Genomic DNA, 20,243 nt, shown 5'->3' with positions numbered 1-20,243 from the left:
ATTATAAATGATGTTTGTGGCATCGACCTGTCATCCACTTGACCCAAGTCCAGCAGCCGATGGCCGTCGCTGATGATGGAGTAAAGGATCTGCTGTCTGCTGAACATCTCTGCCTGGAACAACTGCAAGTTCGGGAATATTGTTAAAGTACTGAACACAATACAGCAGCTTATAAAAGTATTTATACACCTTGAATGTTTTAAAATTATATTAGGAGGGGAAATTTTATCATGCTTCTAGTAATAAGTGCTACACTGTGTCTTTGATTGTTGTTCTAATAATGACATTAAAATTGATTTTTACTTTTTATTATCTGTGTAAAATGCCATGTGTGATTATAGACAAAGTGAGGAGCGAAATCTAACTGAGATGTGGCAAGACTTAAAAAGAGATGTTCACAGATCTTCGCTGAATACAAACAGACACCAAACCCATACAGAGCTTAACATAAAATCCCAATTGAATACATTGCAAGTCTGTTGTTGTAATGTGACAAAAAAATAAAAAATAATAATAAAAAAAAGAAAAACGTTGAAGAAAACTAGAAATGTCCAACCTCGTGGTCCCTCTGCTGCTCCAGCAGACTCTGGTAGTTTCCTGAAATCTCTGCAGCCAGTTTCTGCTCAGTCTGAGAGAGGAAATCCATCCAGGCTTCGCATTTCTGGAGGAAACTCTGCTGCTGCAGCAACACCGACTGCAGTTTACTGGAGACAACAGAAAGGACAAACACACTTAAATTAAAATGAACTGTTCATTTTACCAGTCTGTGAATTTGTTGGGAATTATAGTGCAGAGTGTTAAACCAACTCTCGTTTTTCTCTACTTTGTTTCCAGTCAACTTTTGTAAACCGTAAACATTTATCATGATCTACATCTATGGTTTGTTGGATGTTTTTTTTTGAGATCTTAAAAATTTTGATTTTACGCCTAGTTAAAAAAAAAAACCAAAAAAAAAAAAAACAACTGATTTTATGTTCACTCCTGGCATCTAACCTTGAGAGCATATTATGCAGTGTTTTTTTTAAATAGGTAAGAAAATATTTATTTTGAGACAAAAAAAGTAGTCCATACCATATAAAAAAACAAACAAATAAATAAATCACCAAGTAAAAGAAGGACAAAGTCATCACAAACAACAAACTAGGGAAAGTGGAGGACAAGAGAAGAAGTACAAAGCATAAAAATGTCATCTGTCACCTACAACTTATTCTAAGTCAGGGGTCACCAATTCCAGTCCTCGAGGGCTACCGTCCTTTTAGATGTGTCTCTGCTCAAACACACCTGGATCAAATAAACTGCTCATTTCCAGCCTATTGCAGAGAGGAATGAATGCTGGTGAGGAAATTCAGACATTTTGGAGCAGAGGTGAATCTAAAAGTTGCAGGATGGTAGCCCTTGAGGACTGGAGTTGGTGACTCCTGTTCTAAGTAGTACCTTCATGTGAATCTGAATGCTTCCATTTGCTTTTCACCTTGTTGCTGTTACACATTAATTTCCTATATGAGGGACAATGAGGGATGTTTCTATTAAAGTCCTAGAATAAAGCAAATACCTGAAACATGACCCGACTTATTTGCCATCTGGTCTGTTTTGCATGACTGCCAAGTCAAAGCTAGGTAACTAAATAAATAAAAAAACATGTCTGGTAATGGACAAAAAAAAAGCTGGAAAAGTGAAACAAGTCACAAAGCCCATAAAATCCTGAAAACCTGATCTTTGGCTTAAGTATAAAACAAATGTATGTTTCTAAAGCTGCAGAAAACTAATGTGACATCAAATGTTTTGGTTACCTGAACCTCTCTGTGAGGTGAGCAGAGTGAGCGGTCCAGGCTCTGTTGAGACTCTGAACCCGTTTAACATCTCTGTCACTGACCGGTAGTTGGTACACCAACTCATTGACACGCTCCAGGTCTGGAGACAGGCTGCTCAGCTTCAGGAGCTGTGCCTATGTAAAACATTGATCATTTAAAAAAAAAAAAAAACTGAATAAATAATAACACAACAATATAGACAAACACTGTATAAATTCTAGCTGTGACAGGAGTGTTTGTACCTTGAGTCTTTCTATGCATGTTTGCACCACAGTGAGGTCCGGTGAACCAACTGGGTCAGACTCCTGCAGCACCTCTTCCGCCTCTTTCGCCTTACATATCAATGCGTCCAGCTGCTCTCTGAAGCCCTCGCAGGCTTGGGAGTCGCACTGTGAGCAGACCGACACATGGTGAATAAAACACAATAAGATTGCAGCTTTTTAACCCACCCCCCACATATCAGGGGTCAACAAACTCTCCAGACAATCCCTGCTAACCGACCTGCAGTACTTCTTTCTGCCTGTTGAGGGCGTGCTCTAGTGCTGCCAGGCGATGAGCGAGCTGCAGATGGTCAGATTTGAGTGACGCAGAGGAGGAGACGTCGACTTGGCTCTTCAGCTGCTCCTCTAACGCCTGCAGCTGCTGGAGGGACTGCTGCACCGAGTCTTGGTCATTGAGGCAATCCTGCCATAAAATAATAGAAAAAAACAAACAGTGGCAGTGTTTTAATGTGTAAGCTTGCAAGAATTTGATGGGAGAAGGATCTCACAACTCAAATATATATAGATTTTTTAAGCTAAGTATGACAAAAAAGCACATACAATGATATATTCTGTCAAATTTTGGCAAACAGCAAAGAAAGAGACAGTTTTAAAAAGCCGCTGCGACAGCATTAAATTCTTTGCCACTTTGTCTAGCAACAGTCTGCATCAGTGATCCTCTCTCAGACAGTCTGCTCAAACAATTAAGACTGTGACATTACACCCTGACACGCCCAGCATGACGCTCGGGGATCCCTGTAGTGTAAATCACAGGCTCGTCTTTCTCTTTACGGCTTTACTCTGAAAGGGCTTTTGTGCCGACCGGGCAGAGAGTTTACGTTCAAGCGGCGCAAAAGAACAGGCCGCAATTTGGTTTTCATTTGCAGGAGCAGAATCTTTGTGCAGAGCAGCAGGGAGCCGACAGGACTTTCGACGAGCGTCATGCCGATTCTTTACAGAGGAGCGAGTGAGCAAGAGAAAAACGTCTTGGTCTCACACTTTGATTTCTTTGCGAAACTCTTTTTATACACCTGAAACTTTTTCCACATTTAGCTACATTCCAAGCACACATTCAGTGTTGTATATGACAATTTTATGCTATAGACCAACAAAAGCACACTGTTGAGAAGCGGAAGGGTATTGTTGCGTGGTTTCTATTGATTTTACAAAGAAAAATTTGAAAATGTGGCATGAATTTGGTTTCAAGTGGTAGAACTTCCTTTTGCTGTAAGACTTTTGAGAAATATCTCTGGTTGTACATTTAGAAAAGCTCGAATGGAAACATCCACCGCAGTCTTGTATTCCCACAGCATGATGGTGCCACCACTGTGTTTACAGTTGTGCAGTGTTACTTTTCCAGTAGTTCAACATTTTTAGTTTTTTTTATTTCAACTAACCCTTGAACCCTTCCAACGACATCTTAACTTTCCTCTAACAAACACCTGAGGCCTGCGTAGAACAGCTGGATTAACACTTAGGTTAAATTAAACACATCTGTAAGATACTTGAGTTTATTTAGGAGCATCAGAGTAAAGTGAGCTGAAAACAAATGCACACCAATCAATACATTTTTGAAACTAAGCATCCTGCTGTGTTTGTGCAGCTGTAACTTGGATTCTGTATTGTTGTTGCCTGACTTACGTTGCAGTCCTTTATCCAGGCGCTGCTCTCCTCCTCTGTGATCTCTCTGTCGGTGGCGCTCCTCAGCAGATGATCTGCACGTTCTTCCTGCTTCTGAACCGCCTTGACACATTGGCTGTAAGCAGACCTGTAGCGCTGCCACAGACCCAGCAGGGACTTGCTGCTCCTCAGCTGCTCGGAGATCTGCTCCAGTAGATGATTCCACCTTAAGCAGAGAATAAAAAGAGCTGACATCAGCTACGGTCTAGCCCTAAAATGATCCACGTAGGTATTTCTCATAACTACCTGGCGTTAACATCCTGGAGGGCTCTGCTGAGCGTTTCGGCCACAGATGGGTGACTCTCGGTCAGCAGCTGGTGTGTTATGGAGCCGAACTTTCTCAAACTGCTCTCCTGTTTATCCATCTCCTCTTGCAAATTCTGCGATGCAGACATAGAAAAAGATTTTAAAAAGAGATGTCTCACTTCTTCAGAAAAAGAGCAGCGAAATTTCTGCCATCCTCACCTCTAGACTTTCCACCTGCTGCTGCACTGCCTCTAATGACCCATTCAGGAGGTGCAGCCTGGACACAGAGTACCTCCCCTCCATCAGGTAACCACTAATCTCCTCTGAAGCTCGTCGGTACAGAATCCACTGCTCCAGAACTGACCGCAAATTCACCTTTATCTGACTAATCTGGCATGGGAAAAACAAAAAGGACAACATTTATATATGTGTGGTAAAATTAAGGAAATGACCAAATGAGACAAAATAATATAAAAGAAGCTCACCATGTGGTCCAAATGAGCCCAGGACTGGTTCAGTCCTTTAAGGGTTTCCTTCACAACGGAACAGGCGTCTCCTTTCTTATCCTGGATCAGAGCGTTTCCTCTTTCCTCCGCTTTCTCTACATCCTTTTCTCTTTCTTTCACTAATTGCTCCCACTCCTGTTTACAATGATCAGTTTCTAAAACGAATACTTTTAAAAGTACCTTAGATGTGCTACAACAGGAGCACAGTGCACCAACCTGACAGTCTTTGAGTGCGTTCTGCACCGATGCTACGTCCTCTATCCGCGGTTTCTTCTTTAACTTCTCCTCCTGAAGTGTGAGCCATGTTTTCAAAGCCTGAACTCCATTCTCGTGCTCTAACCAACTTTCCAAAAGTCCTTCCAATATCTGAATCTGAAACACGATCCCAAAAAGCCTTTCACAACTTAGAGGTGACATATGAGGAGGTCCAGATCAGAATAGTCTTCTCATTCAAAAATGTCACTCTACCTTTTCAGCGATGAGCCCCTGCAGTATCTGCCATCGTCTGTTCATAGCTCCCAACTTCTCAGCAAAGTCTGTCTTGTCACTGCGCTTTCCTTCTACGTCCTGACTGCTGATCTGCAACACCGACTGGTTCACAAAGTCGACAGTCAGCTGCTTGCAGGTCAGATCTATTCCAAAGCCCTGCAAGATAAAGATGAGACACTGTGAGATGGTAAAAGACGTAAACCAGTTTAAGTGCTGAAGGCGGGAACACAGGTTGCTCTCTGTACCTTGTACTTCTGTAAGAAGTTCTGGACCATGTCTGAACCGACGGCTCCCGTTATCTTATCCTGATCTTCCTCTATGATGGTCTCCATCAGGGTGATCCAGCTCATCAGTTCTGTGATAGCGTGTCTAGATGCAAGCTTTTCCATTTGCAACTAAAAGACAAAAGGTGAGAGTTGATAGGAGTGCAAAAACCCCCAAAAAACAGTGTAATTAACTTGGAATATATATAGAAATCAGCACACAAACTATTCTCAGACCTGATGCAGTTTCTCTTGCACCACTGGGATACGAGTGAGCAGCTCGGCCCACTGGGTGTCCACCTGGCCCATGGCCGTCCTCAGGCCAGCGGTGTCCACTCTTTTCAGCCGCATAAGCTGGTTTCCTGTGCTCAGCACGGACGACCGCAACGACGACTTGGCATCCACCTCTTTTGAAAACTCCTGCAAGAGTCGAGGAATATCCAAAACGGAGCTCAGGCAGATTAATTAAACGTACCAGAACGAGTTGTGCATTTTTGGTGTTGGTGTGAGAACCTAACTGACCAGGAAGGCAGAGAGGTGGTCTCTGACCGTCTCCAGCTCCTGAGGGACCGTCACTGACTGGGTCGTCCAGAACTCCAGCCTGTCGAGGGCAGACTGCAGCCAGTGCCTCAGCTCTGCTGATTCACTCTGGTACCTTTAAGGTAAAAATAAAAACAGGACTTGAGGGAACATTCATCACCTTTAGTTGGATACCTTGAACTTTGCATGTTACAGCTCCAAATATTTGGGTTGGTACTTGATAAACGATTACATCCTGGTGCCTAAATGTGGATGGGAAAAAAAGCTTTCTACATAAAATCCAGTAAAATACAGTGAAGTTTGTGTGGTAGAGTGACAAAACTCAAAACATTTCAATGGATCACTGAAAAAACCCCCAAAGGAATAAAAATCTGTGACAACAGATCCAGACCTGCTCCAGTGCTTGAGCGTCGAGTCGAGACGGTGCAGTTCTTTGTTGACCTTCGTGGTGGAGGAGAGCCAGTGTTCGCCCAGCTGTGTGAGCTGGTTCTCCAGGTCTGAGCAGCTGACGGACAGGAGAAGCCTCTTTCCCTCCTCCAGAACCTGGTACAGCTGGGGCTGATGCTCTGTGAGGCTCGCCTTCAGACGCTACAAACCCAGCAAACAAGTCAGTTAAATGGCTATTAGGTTCTCCTGCACCAGGGATCATTTTTGATCTCAAGACTGATACATGTTCATCTGTACTGCACAATGTTGATATTGGTGGAAAATCTATTTTTAAAAGCAGAAAGTTTCCAACCTACACTACAAAAAACACAAAATTTCTACCTGGTATTTTTTGTCTAGTTTATCTAGTAAAAATATCTTCGAATACTTGACTAAACTAACGTACAAGTATCTTTTCGGCAAGATACTGGTATTTTTTTTAATCAATATTATGGAATTATTAGCAAGCAAGCTACTACATTTCTGAAAAACTACTTGTAAGTTAGTTTTATCTTCAAATTATACTTAAATATTAGCACTAGATCAAAAATACTTTGTAAGATTTTGGGTTTTTGCCCAAAATTACAAGAAAAATAGATTTAAATTTTTTTTACTGTGACTTTTAGTGTCATTCATGTTTTGGAATCCATTAAAAATGAGAAAACTGCTGCAACTAACATTTGTTATAATATCTATATTTTAAAATATTAGCGGTCTCTTTATCATTTTTAGCTAAGGTTATTATTAAGAGATACTTTGGAAGGTCTGAAGAGCCACAGGTTGCAGACCTCTCTCTAAAGAGTCATATTTAGTTTTAAGATTGTGAGTGTTTGTGTTATTGTGTATAAAACAAGCTTACCTGATAGAGACTGATTCTCTCAAGAAGCCTCTCCTCCGTCTCCTCAACAAGACCCACAGTGGGGATGCTACACTCTACCGCCTCCAACTGTCTGCACAAAGCCTTATAATCTCCCATGAGTCTGCTCCAGGACTAAAATATGGAAACAGGAGAAAAGGCAGAAAGATATTTTATGACATCTTTACAGTTACTGGCCCATGGCCAGTAAGAAGCAGCTAAAGGCGTAGCTGCTTCTAAAAATTACTCTCACCTCCAAAATGCCCTCCAGCTCCACTCCCCTCCTGTGTGCTTGTTTCAGCACATTGTGAGCTAAAGTCATGGTCTCCTCCAGGGCTTGGCTTTCCCTCTGTGCAACCAGACTGGACACTTTTCCATAAAGTGTCTGGGTGAGGATCATGTGGCACTCCAGACCCTGAAAAAACTCCTGCATCCAAGAAGAAATTGTTTTAAAATCTGCTCCAAAAAAAAAAAAAAAACCCCAAAAAACAATCAGAGTTTGAAACATGTTTTCTCCTTACTTTGTGTTTGTCGAGCAACATCTGGACCTTGCTGACAGAAGCGACGGTCATCTTCTGGTCGGCAGCCATCTTGTCCTGAGCGGTGTCGATCAGGTCGGTGAGATCACGGAGCGCAGCTTCATACTGAGCCTTCAGAGACAGGCTGTGGTTCAGGCTGCTGCGCCTGGAGCCCACCATGAGCACCAGCTCCTCATAGGCATCCTTAAAAAAAAACCACACACCAGGGTGTTAAAGCGTAAAAAACAGTGCAGGTGAAATAAAAAAAACGTAGAATAAGGTTTACTTGTAGCTTTAGCAGCTCCTGGTTGGAGGTTTGGTCTGATCTGAGTCCTTCTGCTTTGCTCCTCAGCTCTGTCACTTTCTGCTCAAGCTCTCTGAGGCTGTCCTCCACCTCAGACAATGTCTGCAAGATACATAAGACATTAAAATCATGCTGTCCTTTTTTTCTTGTCCTTTTTTATTAGTAGATCAGAATGTACCTCTAACTGTTTGGATGCAGGTCTGTCTGTTGTTCCAACCATCTTTTGTAGTAAGTGATGTTTGCTTTCAGTCAGGGCTGTGAACATCATTCTTAGCTCATTCTGAAAAACACAAGAAGAAAAAAATAAAGTAAGATTAGCAAAAAAAAACAAAAAACAAAAAAAACATAGGAGATGCATTCTAGTTTTACAGTGCTACAGACCTGGAAAGCAGAGTGTTCCTGCAGCGCGTCTCTCATGCCTTCACAATGCTGTTCAAGAGCGGAGTCCAGCAGGCCCATCCGCTCCTGGAGGCCCTCCAACGTGTCCTCCATCAGGGCCCGCTCTTCTCCTCCACACAGCCGGCCGACTCCTCCTCCCAGCAGCTCTCTGCTCTGGTTCACCTGTCTTGTTATCTCTTTTAGCTGCTTGCTCAGAGCCTGAGCAGAAATTTTAAAAAAATTCTTCAATTTAGAGAGTGTGCTTTTATTGCAGTCTCCTGTGCAAACTAAAATATATGATAGGATGTAAAGTGTTTTTCTGTTTGTTTTTGTTTTTTTTCTTTTATTTACCTCCAGGTTTGTAAGTTGAGTCTCTGTATCCTCAGAAAGCAGAATGGGACCAGAAAGCAGTTGATTCTCTGCTGAATCCAGCCAGGTGGAGGCTGCAGACACTGCAGCATACAGATCCTGCTGCACTCTTTCTGATCCTAACAATGCTGCGAGCTTACCGTCACCACCTGCTGCCTGTGGCGAAGAATAAATAAGACTATGTGAAGGCTTTTATTTTCTCATTAAAGACAGGAAATATCTGAAGCGATTTGAAGTGAAAAGAGATTTTTTTTTAATTGAAATATTAGAGGTTTACCTCTTCTTTAATTCTTTCTAGAGTTTGGCAGCAGGTTTCAAACAACGATCTGGGAGACCCAGGGTCCTGGTCGGGAGCCTCGCTCCTCATAACTACGTTTGGACTGGACAGACGGGACCGGTGAAGAACCTGGACACCGAGACACAATTTTAATAAAAAAACAGGTCACTTTTTACTAATGAGTATTAGGGCCAGGCTAAAAAATAACCCTAACAAATTATGAGAATAAAGTCATAATATTGCAAGAAAAAAAGTAGTATGACAATGAAGTCAAAATAATCCTAGAGTAAAGTCTTAATGTAGGAGAATGAAGTAGTAATTTTATAATATCTACAAAAAAACATAAAAAAATTAAATAAGGACATCCTTCATAATTTTATGTTGAGTTAAAAGAATATCAACAGAAAAACTATTTTGTAAAAGAGGGAGTCTATATCAAAGAAAGCTGGTCACATCAGACCTTGATAACTATCAGAAAGCTTTGTTCTCATGAAAACAACTTTCTTTCTAGTAATTTTACGACTTTCTCCTGTTAATAGTGTACATTTATTCCACTAGTTACATCACATTATTCTTGTAATTTTAGAAAAAAAAAAAAAATTTCTGTCTGGCCCTAATATGCCATCATCCCTTTTTTCAAAATACCACAGAAAACGGGGACCCTCAGTACTTGACGTGCGTACCGGACTGAGCTGGTCTTTTTCCAGGGTGTTGAGGGAGAGCTGCAGCTTTGTGCTCTGATCTTTATTCAGGTTTTCCCATCTTTGTCTCAGTTGGTCCAGAGGAGAAAAGCTTTCAGACTCCAGCAGGACTCCGCCAGGGACAGCCTCTTCACTGTGGGAAGAAGGTTTCTATAAAATACTAACATGTCTCCTCTGCATCACAATAAGGCAGATTACACTGTTGTATAATCTAACATCTTATAATTACTTTTTAAAAATGTGGCTGGTGTCAACTAAAAGCAATGTACATGTTAATGCTTTATGGCTTTTTACACATCTTTACCAGGATTTAAACATTGAATCAATGTTATAGCTAAACACACATATAACTACGGTACTTAGCTTAACACCTAAGATAAGTAGTTGGCTTAAGTGAACCTAACAATAATTACAGCTTAACAATGTTAAACTAACTATTGTTAAGATAACAGTGGTTAGCTAACAGTAGTTAGCTTAACACCCAACTGTAGTGTTTAAGAACAGCATGGATACAGATATAAATCGAAGCACCTGTCCCCATTAGTTGTCCCATGTTGACTGAGTAACTCTTCCCCGACGCTGGCTACACACTGCAGCAGCTTCCTCTGCTCCTCCACTTGCTCCTGCAGCTCCTGAAACATATCAGGGTTAATTTTACTTCTATTATTAATTCAATGTTCAAGAGGTTTCAAAAATATGAGGCTTGATCAGTGTGAAATAAAATCCACAGAGATTGCTTTACCTTCTGTCTCAGCAGATTGTCGTGGTGCTGCTGGCAGCGTGTTGAGCGGGCCTGAGACAACCAATCCTGGACATTTGGACTCTGCGACAGAGAGGAGTCTGGCTCACTGTCCTCCTGCTCCTGTAATGATCCCTAAAAAAAAAGATAGTAGAGATATAAATACGTTTCACAAAAACAGTCTCAAATTGTAAACGCTGTCATTTTAGTGGCAGGAGAAATGCCACTGGCACAGTTAAATAAAAAGCAAACAAAAAAAGATTACTTTGTTATTATTGGGTGGTAAATTACTGGTTAGGGAATAAGAAGGGTGCCTTATTCTCATGTAGGAATGATTTTTTTTTTTTTGAAGAAATCTTGTTTTTCCTCAAACAAAGGAGAGAAACAGACCTGATGCTTTGCATTTTGTGTTTGCATGTGATGAGATAGCATCCTTTTGTTTGAGTGACACTGTGAAACATAGGCTGCTGCTGTTCTACAGAGGGAAACAGTGGACTTGTCTGAGAAGAATGAATGACCTTTGGAGCTGTTTTAACAATACGACCATTGACTGTGTGACCCAGCTCAGTGTGCAGCTGCAAAGCATCAGAAATAAGCCACAAGCGGGAGGAGGAAAGAAAGCCAAGCAGAATATATGGTTTCTGATCTCACCTGTATATCAACCTGTTTGTCCTGCAGCATCTGCTGCAGCTCCAGCAGGCTGTCTTTGAGGGAGTGCAGTTTGAGGCTCAGCTGCTCCGCCTCTTCCTTGGTTTCGGCGCGACCCTCCAGCAACAAGCTTTCGCTGTGGACGGACAGCTCTGAGAGGTAGGAAACTTTCTGCTCGATCTCAAAGAGCATATTCTGAAAGGACAAGAGCTGCAGTTGAGAAAATGGTAACACTCTGCGTAGGCATTGTTTGTTTTTAAAAGCCTACTATTTAATCATCAAGACGAGAAAATGTGACAAAACAGTCCATCGTTTATTACTCCAGAAATTAAAATGACTAGAACACTGTAAAGATAATTTTTATAGGACATTTGACTATAAAATATATATTTATAAATTTGTACGCGTTATGTAATGTTCTGACGCCAGTGAAGCAAAAAAACTGAGAACTCAAAGGTTCAAAATGAATAAATTATTTCAGTATTAAACCATGACAAGATCAGCTGAAATTATTTAATAGAACAGACCGTTGTTCATATACGAATGAGCAACATTTATTCTTAATTAATAGACAATGAGAATCAATAAAACATGTATATTGCTATATAACTACATAAATGTACTGTTTAGCTGTCGCCCTCCAACATATTTCTTTACACTTCTATCTTGTAATATTCAATGTCAAACAATCAAAGTAGATTTATTCTGAAGCTGGACGTTTTTGTACTTTTGGAACGGAGCACCGCAGGAGATATTTGTGAGCTATAATCAGCTTAATCTTTCTCAGCTGCGACAAACACACTTCAAAATGCTGATTTCTTTTGCCTCAGCTGCAGAACAGCTTTGGTTTTGTTAAAACCCACAATAGAATCATGCATTATACTTGTACAATATGCAAAACCTTAACATTTGTGGATTAAGCGCCATTGAGAAAAGAGAGAAGGTCTAACTCCAGAAAAATAACACAATTTTGCTGAATATTTTGCTAAAGAACCCATAATCAATCTTTATAAGAGATGCAACGATTCACAAGACAGTTGGAAAACTTAAAAAGTAGGAAAAATCAGTAAATCACAATTATTCTTTTAAGTGTAGAAAGTAGGTAGAAAAGCAATATTTACACTTTTCTGCCACACATAAAAAAAAATAAAAATTTGGAATCTCTCTTAAAATTAAAAAGGCACCATAACATGAGGTTGTTCAAATGGAACTTCAGATTGGCAATTAGAAAGAGAAATTTGTTTTCTTGACATAAACAGATCTTGCAAAAGTGCAAGAGGAAGGTTTTCTCCTCATACCAAACAGTATCTCTGCAGACAGACATACTGACAAAGTTTTTTAGATAGAGAAATGCTAAAGTTACATTTGATTTTACTTTTTGTGTGTTCATTGTCAAAATAAGTCAGGTAAAAAATTCACTGATTATGTGTAGACTTTCAGCTGCTTCCTTTCACCGCTGCTCAGTTTCTCACAGTCTCGACTCGTTAATAAATTGTATTTTTCTAAAGCGATTGTTAGAGACAGAGGGACTGCTGATTCCCATGTGCATAAAAGTAACAATCCTGGTCAAATCTTAAGTAGAAATTTAAACATTTTAATTAAAGGCAGACTGGGCTCTTTTTATATATATATATATATATATATATATATATATATATATATATATATATATATATATATATATATATATATATATATGAGCAGAGAACCGGTCTGTTAGATTTCCAAGCTACCAAACTCAAACATTTCTCCTTACTTTATCCTCCTGACTGAACAAATAATCACAAATCTTTGCATAGACTTCCAATAGCCATCGCCTGATACCTATTTTTAGTGTTTCATACATAACATCATCCCACCTCTGCAAATTTCTGATGTGTTCACTTTTTTTTCTCTTTATTATTGTAGTTCAACTGTATAAATGACAAATTTAAACCAAATGCAAGGACGATTAAGCTATAGAAAAAAAAGACACTGACTTTATTATTTGCATGTGTTACAAAAGAAACATGGATGAGAAGAGGACCAATGTTCAGCAGAGCTCATACATTGCCCTAATTTGGAGAAAGTTGTTCTAATTTAGCAGTTTAGGCTGGGCTAAAATAGCAACAGTAGCATCATACCAGGTGAGTGAAACAATGGAAAAATTTTATTTCTGGAACAGTGAAGTCAAACAGTTTAACTTGTTACAGTTCACTCTCTAATGAACATAGGAAAGCATATCCTAATATATCTGAATTTATTTTTTTTCCCCTTCGTGAAGGAAAGAGCAAGAAAAGCAGTAAATTATAAACCTGAACAAATCAAGTACAGGCTGTTTCATGCTGAAGAGGGCAGGAACGTGAGTCTGACCTGACAGTCGATGAGCTGCTCCTCCATGTCCATGTCTTCATTTTGGGGCTGAAGAGCAGAGCTGAGAGTGGCCCGAGTGCTGAGCAGCCAGTGGTCCAGCTCTTCCGCCTCGCTGTGGTACCGCTGCAGCGCCTGCTCCTGTCGCTGCTCCTCCAGCTGTTCGCTCAGTTTCTCCTACAGAGGTCAGCCATGTCGGATTCCCAGGTGAGGATCAGAGCATATATTACAAATAAAAAATTCAAACACAGACAGGAATATTTTCTGGCTTCTACCTCTAAAAGCTGCCGCTTTCCAGACGCCTTCATGCGAATAGTGGCCATCCTTTCTCCCAGTACGGTTAGAGTGGAGCGCAGCGCCATTTGGTCCCCAGCTTTCCCATCACCGTCGTTGTCTCCCAGTTCTTCAGAGAAGCAAGCCTGCAGCTCGCCGATCTCATCCTGCAGCATCAGGATCTCGTCCATAAGAGCCTGCGCAGATGGCGACAGAGAAATGTGAGAATCTGACGGGACTGAATGAAGGGGAGGAAGACGGTGAGAAAGCAGGGAGAAAACTGCCCAATAGCAGTGCAAAAAGAAACTGTCTGCTGTAGCTGTGATGTTGGCATAGCAGTGAAGAATGGTGCCATGCAGTTTGTAGTGCAATATCAGTCCCTTTAATCTGATTTCACATATCTGACTTGTTTTGTTTTCTCACAACATTTACAATAATTTCTGCACTGCATTTTGCTTTTCAGGATTTCAGCTAGGAAGCCAAATATTTCTTTCTAACCTGGTGGGCTGCCATTTGGCTCTCAGGGGTCTTGTTGGGTTCCAGGCCCTCGTTCAGGGTCCCTTCGATGGACTCCATCTTGGTGGAAATGGACTGGAGGGATTCCTGATAGTGTTGCTGCCTCTCCAGGGCTTCATACAGGCTTTTCTGCTTCTCACTTATCTGTGGTAAGAGATAAATAAGGGGGGAAAAAAATGAGGATTAAGAAAAGAACTAATCTTAAAGAATTGGAGACTGTAGACTGTTATGTTGTTTTTGTGTCACCACTTCTGTGTTGATTTGGTGTCATGTTTGGAGTTATTATCCAGATAAAACACCAAGTGACAACCCACTTTGAGTTTTTAAAAAGCTCAATCTTTTTTTACATGGCTCCATTTAATGTCACAGTAGTTTTTGGCAAAATCTACTTCTCCCAAAGAATTAAATTAAAAAGTAAAAGTTACCAAACACTGATCACAAATGCTCAACTTACATTTATTCTGTAGTTCCAATATTATAAAAAATTATGGGTCAATACATTTTTTCCACTACTGACTAAAAGCATCTGATAGTTTAGGTTTCTAATTTTAAGAACTAAGAGGTTTTATTTTAATAAATTCTCACACCGGATCTATTATTACTAACCTATTGTGTAGTAATAACACAGAATCAGAATGGCGACAGTAATATCTACAGGTATTAGGTATAAAGTTGTGCTTTTCAATGCAGGAACTCTTGTTAAATCATCATCCAGCTCCACCTTTAGATTTGTTGAAATGTATTCCAAGTTTGTGGTGTAAAAGACAATTAGTCTTTCCACATTTGATTGTATCCAGCTAGATGAAGCTGAAGACATCCCATACCACATTCTTCAGAGTTTCCCAGGATCTCTGCAGGTCGTCCAAGTTAGCAGCACTTGTCTCCATTGACGGGTCGTACAGCTCCTGGAGCGGCGCTCTGCTTAGCGAGCTCCGACCCTACGGCACAGCAACACAACAAGCACAAATGTTAAATGTGGTACTACAATGGCATATGGTATTCCAATGTGTCCTCACATTCCTAGACATGCAGCCAACAACAGATTTTAACAAACATTTTGTGCCCAAAATAGCTCTGAAAAAATGACTAAAGCTTTTCAGACCTGCGCATTTCCCTGGGAGGTTAAGGTAGAAACTTTGCAAAACCAGAGTCACAAGTTAATGGTTAGTGGACACGGTTATACAAACACAAAGGGAGTATTTGTGAGAATTTAAGTCTACAGGGACTACCTTGCTGTGAGATAAATCTGTCGGTGTCTTTCCTGTTGTCTAAGCAGCATCCTGCCACAGGCTCATTAAATAAGGTTACAGTCATGACACTTTCCTGCAATAATAAGCCGATAAGGTCTTGTTATTGACCTTATCGGCTCTTCTGCTCTCAGTTCAGTAAACTGAATATCATAGGTAATGACAGAATAATACAACTGCAGTGTTAATGTCATGTTGGGTCTGATTCAAAGCCTTGATACAGCAAAACACAGATGGCAAAAAATAAATATTAGGACAAAGACAATGCTGATATAATAAAGAAAGAAGGACGCAGCAGATGATCTACAGGTGAATCAAACAACAGCTGCGTTGGTGATGGATATCAGGTTATAGAGGAGAGTAAAAAAATGAATGGAGAAAAAACACCTTTCTACTCAAATATTAAGCATTCTTACATTCTTCATTTTTAAAACACAGCACCAAAGTTGGATTAAAAACAAGCTAATCGCTACAACATTCTTCATTCTTCTTTATCCAAGCTAAAAATTGAGAGGGGAGCCGAGTCAGAGCAGACATCTAGACTTTTAACAACTGTAATTTCAAAAATGTCATAAAGGTTATCAAGGTTATCCCTTCTAAAGGGAGGATGTGTTGCATCCAGGCCAAAACGTCCAGACTCAGAAACAGTTTCTGACCAGATATAATAAGACTGCAAAAAGCTCTACAACCAAAACACTGCAACAAAGAACAGAAGCTTACAGAAACAGCAGTGCAAGAAACAAAAAATATCCTATATAAGTGTGGTATTTTATTAATTTTTACACTTCCTAACTTTCATATGAGGTAGTTTCTCCCACTGAAGATACTTTTTTTGTTATATTTTCTGTGCACATTTCACACAGGGAAATATCTGGTGACACACGGTTTAAAACATCAGACGTAAATAATTACAACCTTCTCTGTAAATAACCATTAATTTCAATGTTGAAATCCTCATAAAATTATATTTTCATCCCCTGCTATGATGATTTTTAAAACTAATTTGTTAAAGATGGTAGAAGTGCGATTTGGTTTTTATTCCTTTAGCTAAGCAGTTAGCTTTAGCTTCCAGGTCCAAGCTAATCTGGATTTATGATGAGTTATCTACTCCAGGTAAGATAATAAGTACTTTTTGAACCTCACTTCCTATTTATACATAAACCCCGATGGATGAACCATTCAATTTGACACTTACACAGTTTTTATTCTACGGGAATTTCAAATGTTTCTGCAGTTGCATCTGAAACAGATGGTGGTTGGTGAGTAATGGAAGCTGGGCAGGATGAGGATTACCGGGGTGGGATTTGCGAGTACCTGGTTAAGAGGAATGTCAGCAGCGTTAGCCCCGGGAGAGGGGGAGCGGCAGGCAGGGGGAGAGGAGACCTCGCTGTTGGTGCCCTCCTCCCCTGACTCCTCTGTCACGGGGGAGAGGAGTGTGTGGCAGCGCCCGGCTGTCATCTGACCACAGATATGCAACCGCACACCAAAAAACACATGAAACAAAAGCATGCGAGGGGAGAACAGGGCAAGAGGGGAAACAACAGAAAAGAGCCACATCAAAACAGGGGAGAGAGGTAAAAATAAAGAGGGAGATAAAGAGAAAGCATAAAAATTAACAGGGTAGGGCTTTGCAAGGATTAACAAGGTGTTAAATAATTAAATATCACACTGATATGGTCAGATTACTGGTACTGAAATAAAACACTGCAGTATGTCTGCACACACACCAGATCCCAGTGAAAATGACTGAAATTACAGAACGGGGTGAAGGAATGGCCTCCACCCGGAAGCTGACACACGCTGCAGGTTTACGCTCAGTGATTGTTCACACCACACACCCACATACTGTAGAGTAACGGTTACAGAACCACAAAAGCCTCTTTTTCTGTAGAAACACTGTATTTGATGAAGAAGTACAATCAACAATAGGTTAGTGTTATCTTTGATGAAAAATGTCTAAGGCTTAGCCAAGAGCAGCTAACGAGGAGCGTAAAGCAGTGGCAGTTGTCTTAGAACCAGCGTGCCTGCATGCTTCAGCTGAAATGTGAGTCAAGCATATAAAACTCAGCCTACTGACTCAGGACATCAGCACAATCAAAGGATGTTTTTTTTTTTTTTGTCTTGCCCTGGGTTTATGACGCAATGAAAAGCAACAGACTGCATCGGAACGAAAGCTTTTCAACCGTTTTATACAATGACTCTAAAATATACACGACTGAGAGACAAAAAGAAAAGAAGAAAGCTTATGGTAAAACATGCACTTCCAGTCACCACCAGTACCAGACTTGAAAGCTGTTCATGAAATACTCAGATTCAGTCATATCCTGTTTCCTGGCCTGTGGAGACTAAATACATCAAAACAACGGTGACAAGGCAAGGAAGCAAAAAAAGGTATATGAACGCCTGAGAAACATGCAGGAAAAAACAATAGAGGAGAATAATTATAAAGGAAAAAATATTCTTCTGCTTAGGCACTCAGTTTCAGGCTAATATGGAGGTAAAGGAAGAAAGGAAACAATACATTTGTATAACAAAAATTAGATTTCTGTTTTGTTTTGTGCAAAAGTTCAGGTACCTAAGAAGGTAGAGATGAGCCTTGGTGATATTAATGCTGAATCTTCCCCAGGCAGCTACAGTCTAATGCATTTTAACACTTCTAACTAGATGTTAACTTTGAGAAAATATTTATATTTGTGGGTGACTTTCCAAGTGCACCTTCTAAAATAAAAGCTCTATTTTTATGATCAGAAGCCTGTAGACCTTTGCCCTCTCTCTGTCACTATCACTTGGAAGTGTTAAGCCTGATACAATAAAGTATTTTTATTTGGAGTGCATTTCCACCAAGGTGGAAAAGTTCTGCAACAGATATTTGCAGAACTCTGATCAGCGAGTCTGAGATTGCCTGAAGAAACTGAAGTAATGCATCCATGGAAGAGTTGAAGGAGGGAATTTGAAGCAAATTACTAGCCAAGTATCTTTCCAAACTGTAATTTAGCATAGTCACTACTAGTTTAGGAGCTTTCAGCGTAGTCATCTTGGACAAAAAAAAACAAAAACAAAAAAACCCACACTTTCCAAAGAGCAGTGTGGAATTTCTTCACAGATTCGTCACTCTGAGTGTATCGGGTCAAGAAGCGTTCTCACTCACCATAACGACAGAGGGGTGGGCTGGAAGTTGCTTGCTTGCAGCTGAGCCGGCGTTTCCCACGACGCTGGCCAGCTCCTCGTCGCTCAGCTCCTCCACGCCATCCGACAGGCCCTCCACCTCGGTGACGGTCAGGAGCATGGTGGCGTGCTTGGCCTTCACCGTCAGCATCTTGCACTTGGAGTGGAGCGAGGCGATCTGCTCCTGGTAGCCACGGATCTTTAGGGTAAGCTCCTGTCAAAACATTCCCCCAAAGAGAACGGATCATCACCAACCCCCCTCTCCGAGGATCGGGAGAGTAAGGTTCAGCCCGCAGCAGACGATCAAGAGCTCCTGGTTACGGCAGGGTCCTGATGAAAGGAAGAGTTGCTTTGGCCTGACTCATTCTCTCCTCTCCTCGGACTCTTTCGGCTTCACAGCGTGGATAAGTGTACAAAGGGAACAGAACTGCCTCTCTCAGTTTTCCCCCCTCTCTGCGTCTCTGAGCCAATCAGAGCAGCACAGAGGCGCCTGACTCAGATCGGTTAGTGAAGCTGAGCCGACAGGATGTTCGGTTGAGGCAGAGACCCTTGCAGAAATACTTCAAAATCCCTCAGACACTCCCTCTTGTACACATATACACAAATGGCAAGGGAGAGAAAACAGGAAGTGATCTCACTCCTAAACTCCCCGCCCCCTTTCCTTCGCCTGCCGCTTCCCGTCTCCGCCTGTCGGCAGAGCGCATTCCTGTTAACAAAAGGGAGCTGCAAGGAGAGAGGGGCTGCTCAGGGGACGGAGGATGACAGAGCGGGAATCAAATTACAGCTCCTCCTCCAGCTCTCCTCCTCCTCCTTCTGCTCCCTCTGCACCACAGATGGTCAATGCACCGATAAACACGTCACGTGACTGAAAGGGCCAGCAGAGTTGCAGCTCAGCTTAAAGATCAAACTTGGACATAATCATACTGTCAAACTGAGGTGGAAAGCGGAACTTCTTTATCAGTCATAGAGAATATATAAATCTATCAAATGCAATAAAAATGTCTTCCAGCGTGAGGAGATTTGACCCGTTTTCTGACTCGACCTTTGCTCTGCATGAAACATCAAACAAGCTTGACGAGGCTAAGAGAAAATACAACAAAAAGCAGGATGTTTGAAAAGCTCAGATTCATCTACCGAGGCAGATATACGTAGGTGCAGGAACCATCAGATAAGAAAGGAATGTCATTGTTCACAATCCCCTCACAAGATAGAACTGCTCTGACAGAGCATTGAATTAAGTTCTCCATGTCACATAATGAGTGCTAGAGTTTTTTACTTCACATTACTAAAATTAGAACATCTGGATGACCGAATGCAGTCTGACTCAGTTTTATTTAAGATGCAGTAATGCAACTTCTCTTTTTTAGAGTAAGTGCGGCAAAAGTAAAGGAAATACATAGAATGACTCAAGTTCCCGATTTGCTCTCAGTTCTTTGATGTTCTTCATTTGTAACCAGTCGACTTTTTGTCCTGTTACAGCCACCAATTTCAAAGTTTTTAATTTGGATTTTACGTGACAGGTCAACACAACGTGGTGTGAAAAATGATTTTGGCAGCACCATGATGAGGGGACGTTTTTCTTCATTGTGAGAAAATTCAAGAGTCGACAATCGCAGGACAATCCTGGAAGAAAACCTTTAAGAGGTTGCCAAGGACTAGAGATTAGCACAGAGATTTACATT

At 40.9% G+C, this 20,243-nt stretch overlaps 1 protein-coding gene across 7 annotated transcripts in view; it reads right to left on the bottom strand.

The window, feature by feature from the left end:
* Positions 1–20,243, bottom strand: part of syne1a (spectrin repeat containing, nuclear envelope 1a) — a 150,230-nt gene that overhangs the window by 20,549 nt on the left and 109,438 nt on the right. For 6 of the 7 annotated variants that reach the window (XM_017302163.2, XM_017302169.2, XM_017302162.2 and 3 more), the window contains 33 exons: positions 18,545–18,775; positions 16,711–16,854; positions 14,974–15,087; positions 14,132–14,293; positions 13,636–13,830; positions 13,364–13,537; positions 11,015–11,206; positions 10,367–10,498; positions 10,156–10,256; positions 9,607–9,757; positions 8,924–9,052; positions 8,629–8,802; positions 8,281–8,496; positions 8,078–8,179; positions 7,882–8,001; positions 7,599–7,799; positions 7,331–7,504; positions 7,081–7,212; positions 6,187–6,383; positions 5,778–5,910; positions 5,493–5,675; positions 5,238–5,387; positions 4,972–5,148; positions 4,720–4,875; positions 4,483–4,638; positions 4,217–4,387; positions 3,998–4,131; positions 3,713–3,917; positions 2,313–2,495; positions 2,054–2,200; positions 1,791–1,945; positions 557–704; positions 28–122 (listed from right to left, as the gene is read on the bottom strand). In XM_017302163.2, coding sequence (XP_017157652.2) covers positions 28–122; positions 557–704; positions 1,791–1,945; positions 2,054–2,200; positions 2,313–2,495; positions 3,713–3,917; positions 3,998–4,131; positions 4,217–4,387; positions 4,483–4,638; positions 4,720–4,875; positions 4,972–5,148; positions 5,238–5,387; positions 5,493–5,675; positions 5,778–5,910; positions 6,187–6,383; positions 7,081–7,212; positions 7,331–7,504; positions 7,599–7,799; positions 7,882–8,001; positions 8,078–8,179; positions 8,281–8,496; positions 8,629–8,802; positions 8,924–9,052; positions 9,607–9,757; positions 10,156–10,256; positions 10,367–10,498; positions 11,015–11,206; positions 13,364–13,537; positions 13,636–13,830; positions 14,132–14,293; positions 14,974–15,087; positions 16,711–16,854; positions 18,545–18,775 — 5,234 coding nt within the window. The remainder of the gene's footprint in view (positions 1–27; positions 123–556; positions 705–1,790; positions 1,946–2,053; positions 2,201–2,312; positions 2,496–3,712; positions 3,918–3,997; positions 4,132–4,216; positions 4,388–4,482; positions 4,639–4,719; positions 4,876–4,971; positions 5,149–5,237; positions 5,388–5,492; positions 5,676–5,777; positions 5,911–6,186; positions 6,384–7,080; positions 7,213–7,330; positions 7,505–7,598; positions 7,800–7,881; positions 8,002–8,077; positions 8,180–8,280; positions 8,497–8,628; positions 8,803–8,923; positions 9,053–9,606; positions 9,758–10,155; positions 10,257–10,366; positions 10,499–11,014; positions 11,207–13,363; positions 13,538–13,635; positions 13,831–14,131; positions 14,294–14,973; positions 15,088–16,710; positions 16,855–18,544; positions 18,776–20,243) is intronic. The other variant, XM_017302167.2, reaches the window with a different exon arrangement.

This window comes from Poecilia reticulata, chromosome 21 (genome assembly GCF_904066995.2).
Source record: "Poecilia reticulata chromosome 21, P_reticulata-male-v2, whole genome shotgun sequence".
Lineage (NCBI taxonomy): Eukaryota > Metazoa > Chordata > Actinopteri > Cyprinodontiformes > Poeciliidae > Poecilia > Poecilia reticulata.
Note: the sequence above shows the minus strand (reverse complement) of the source record. Positions and strands in the feature narration are given on the sequence as shown.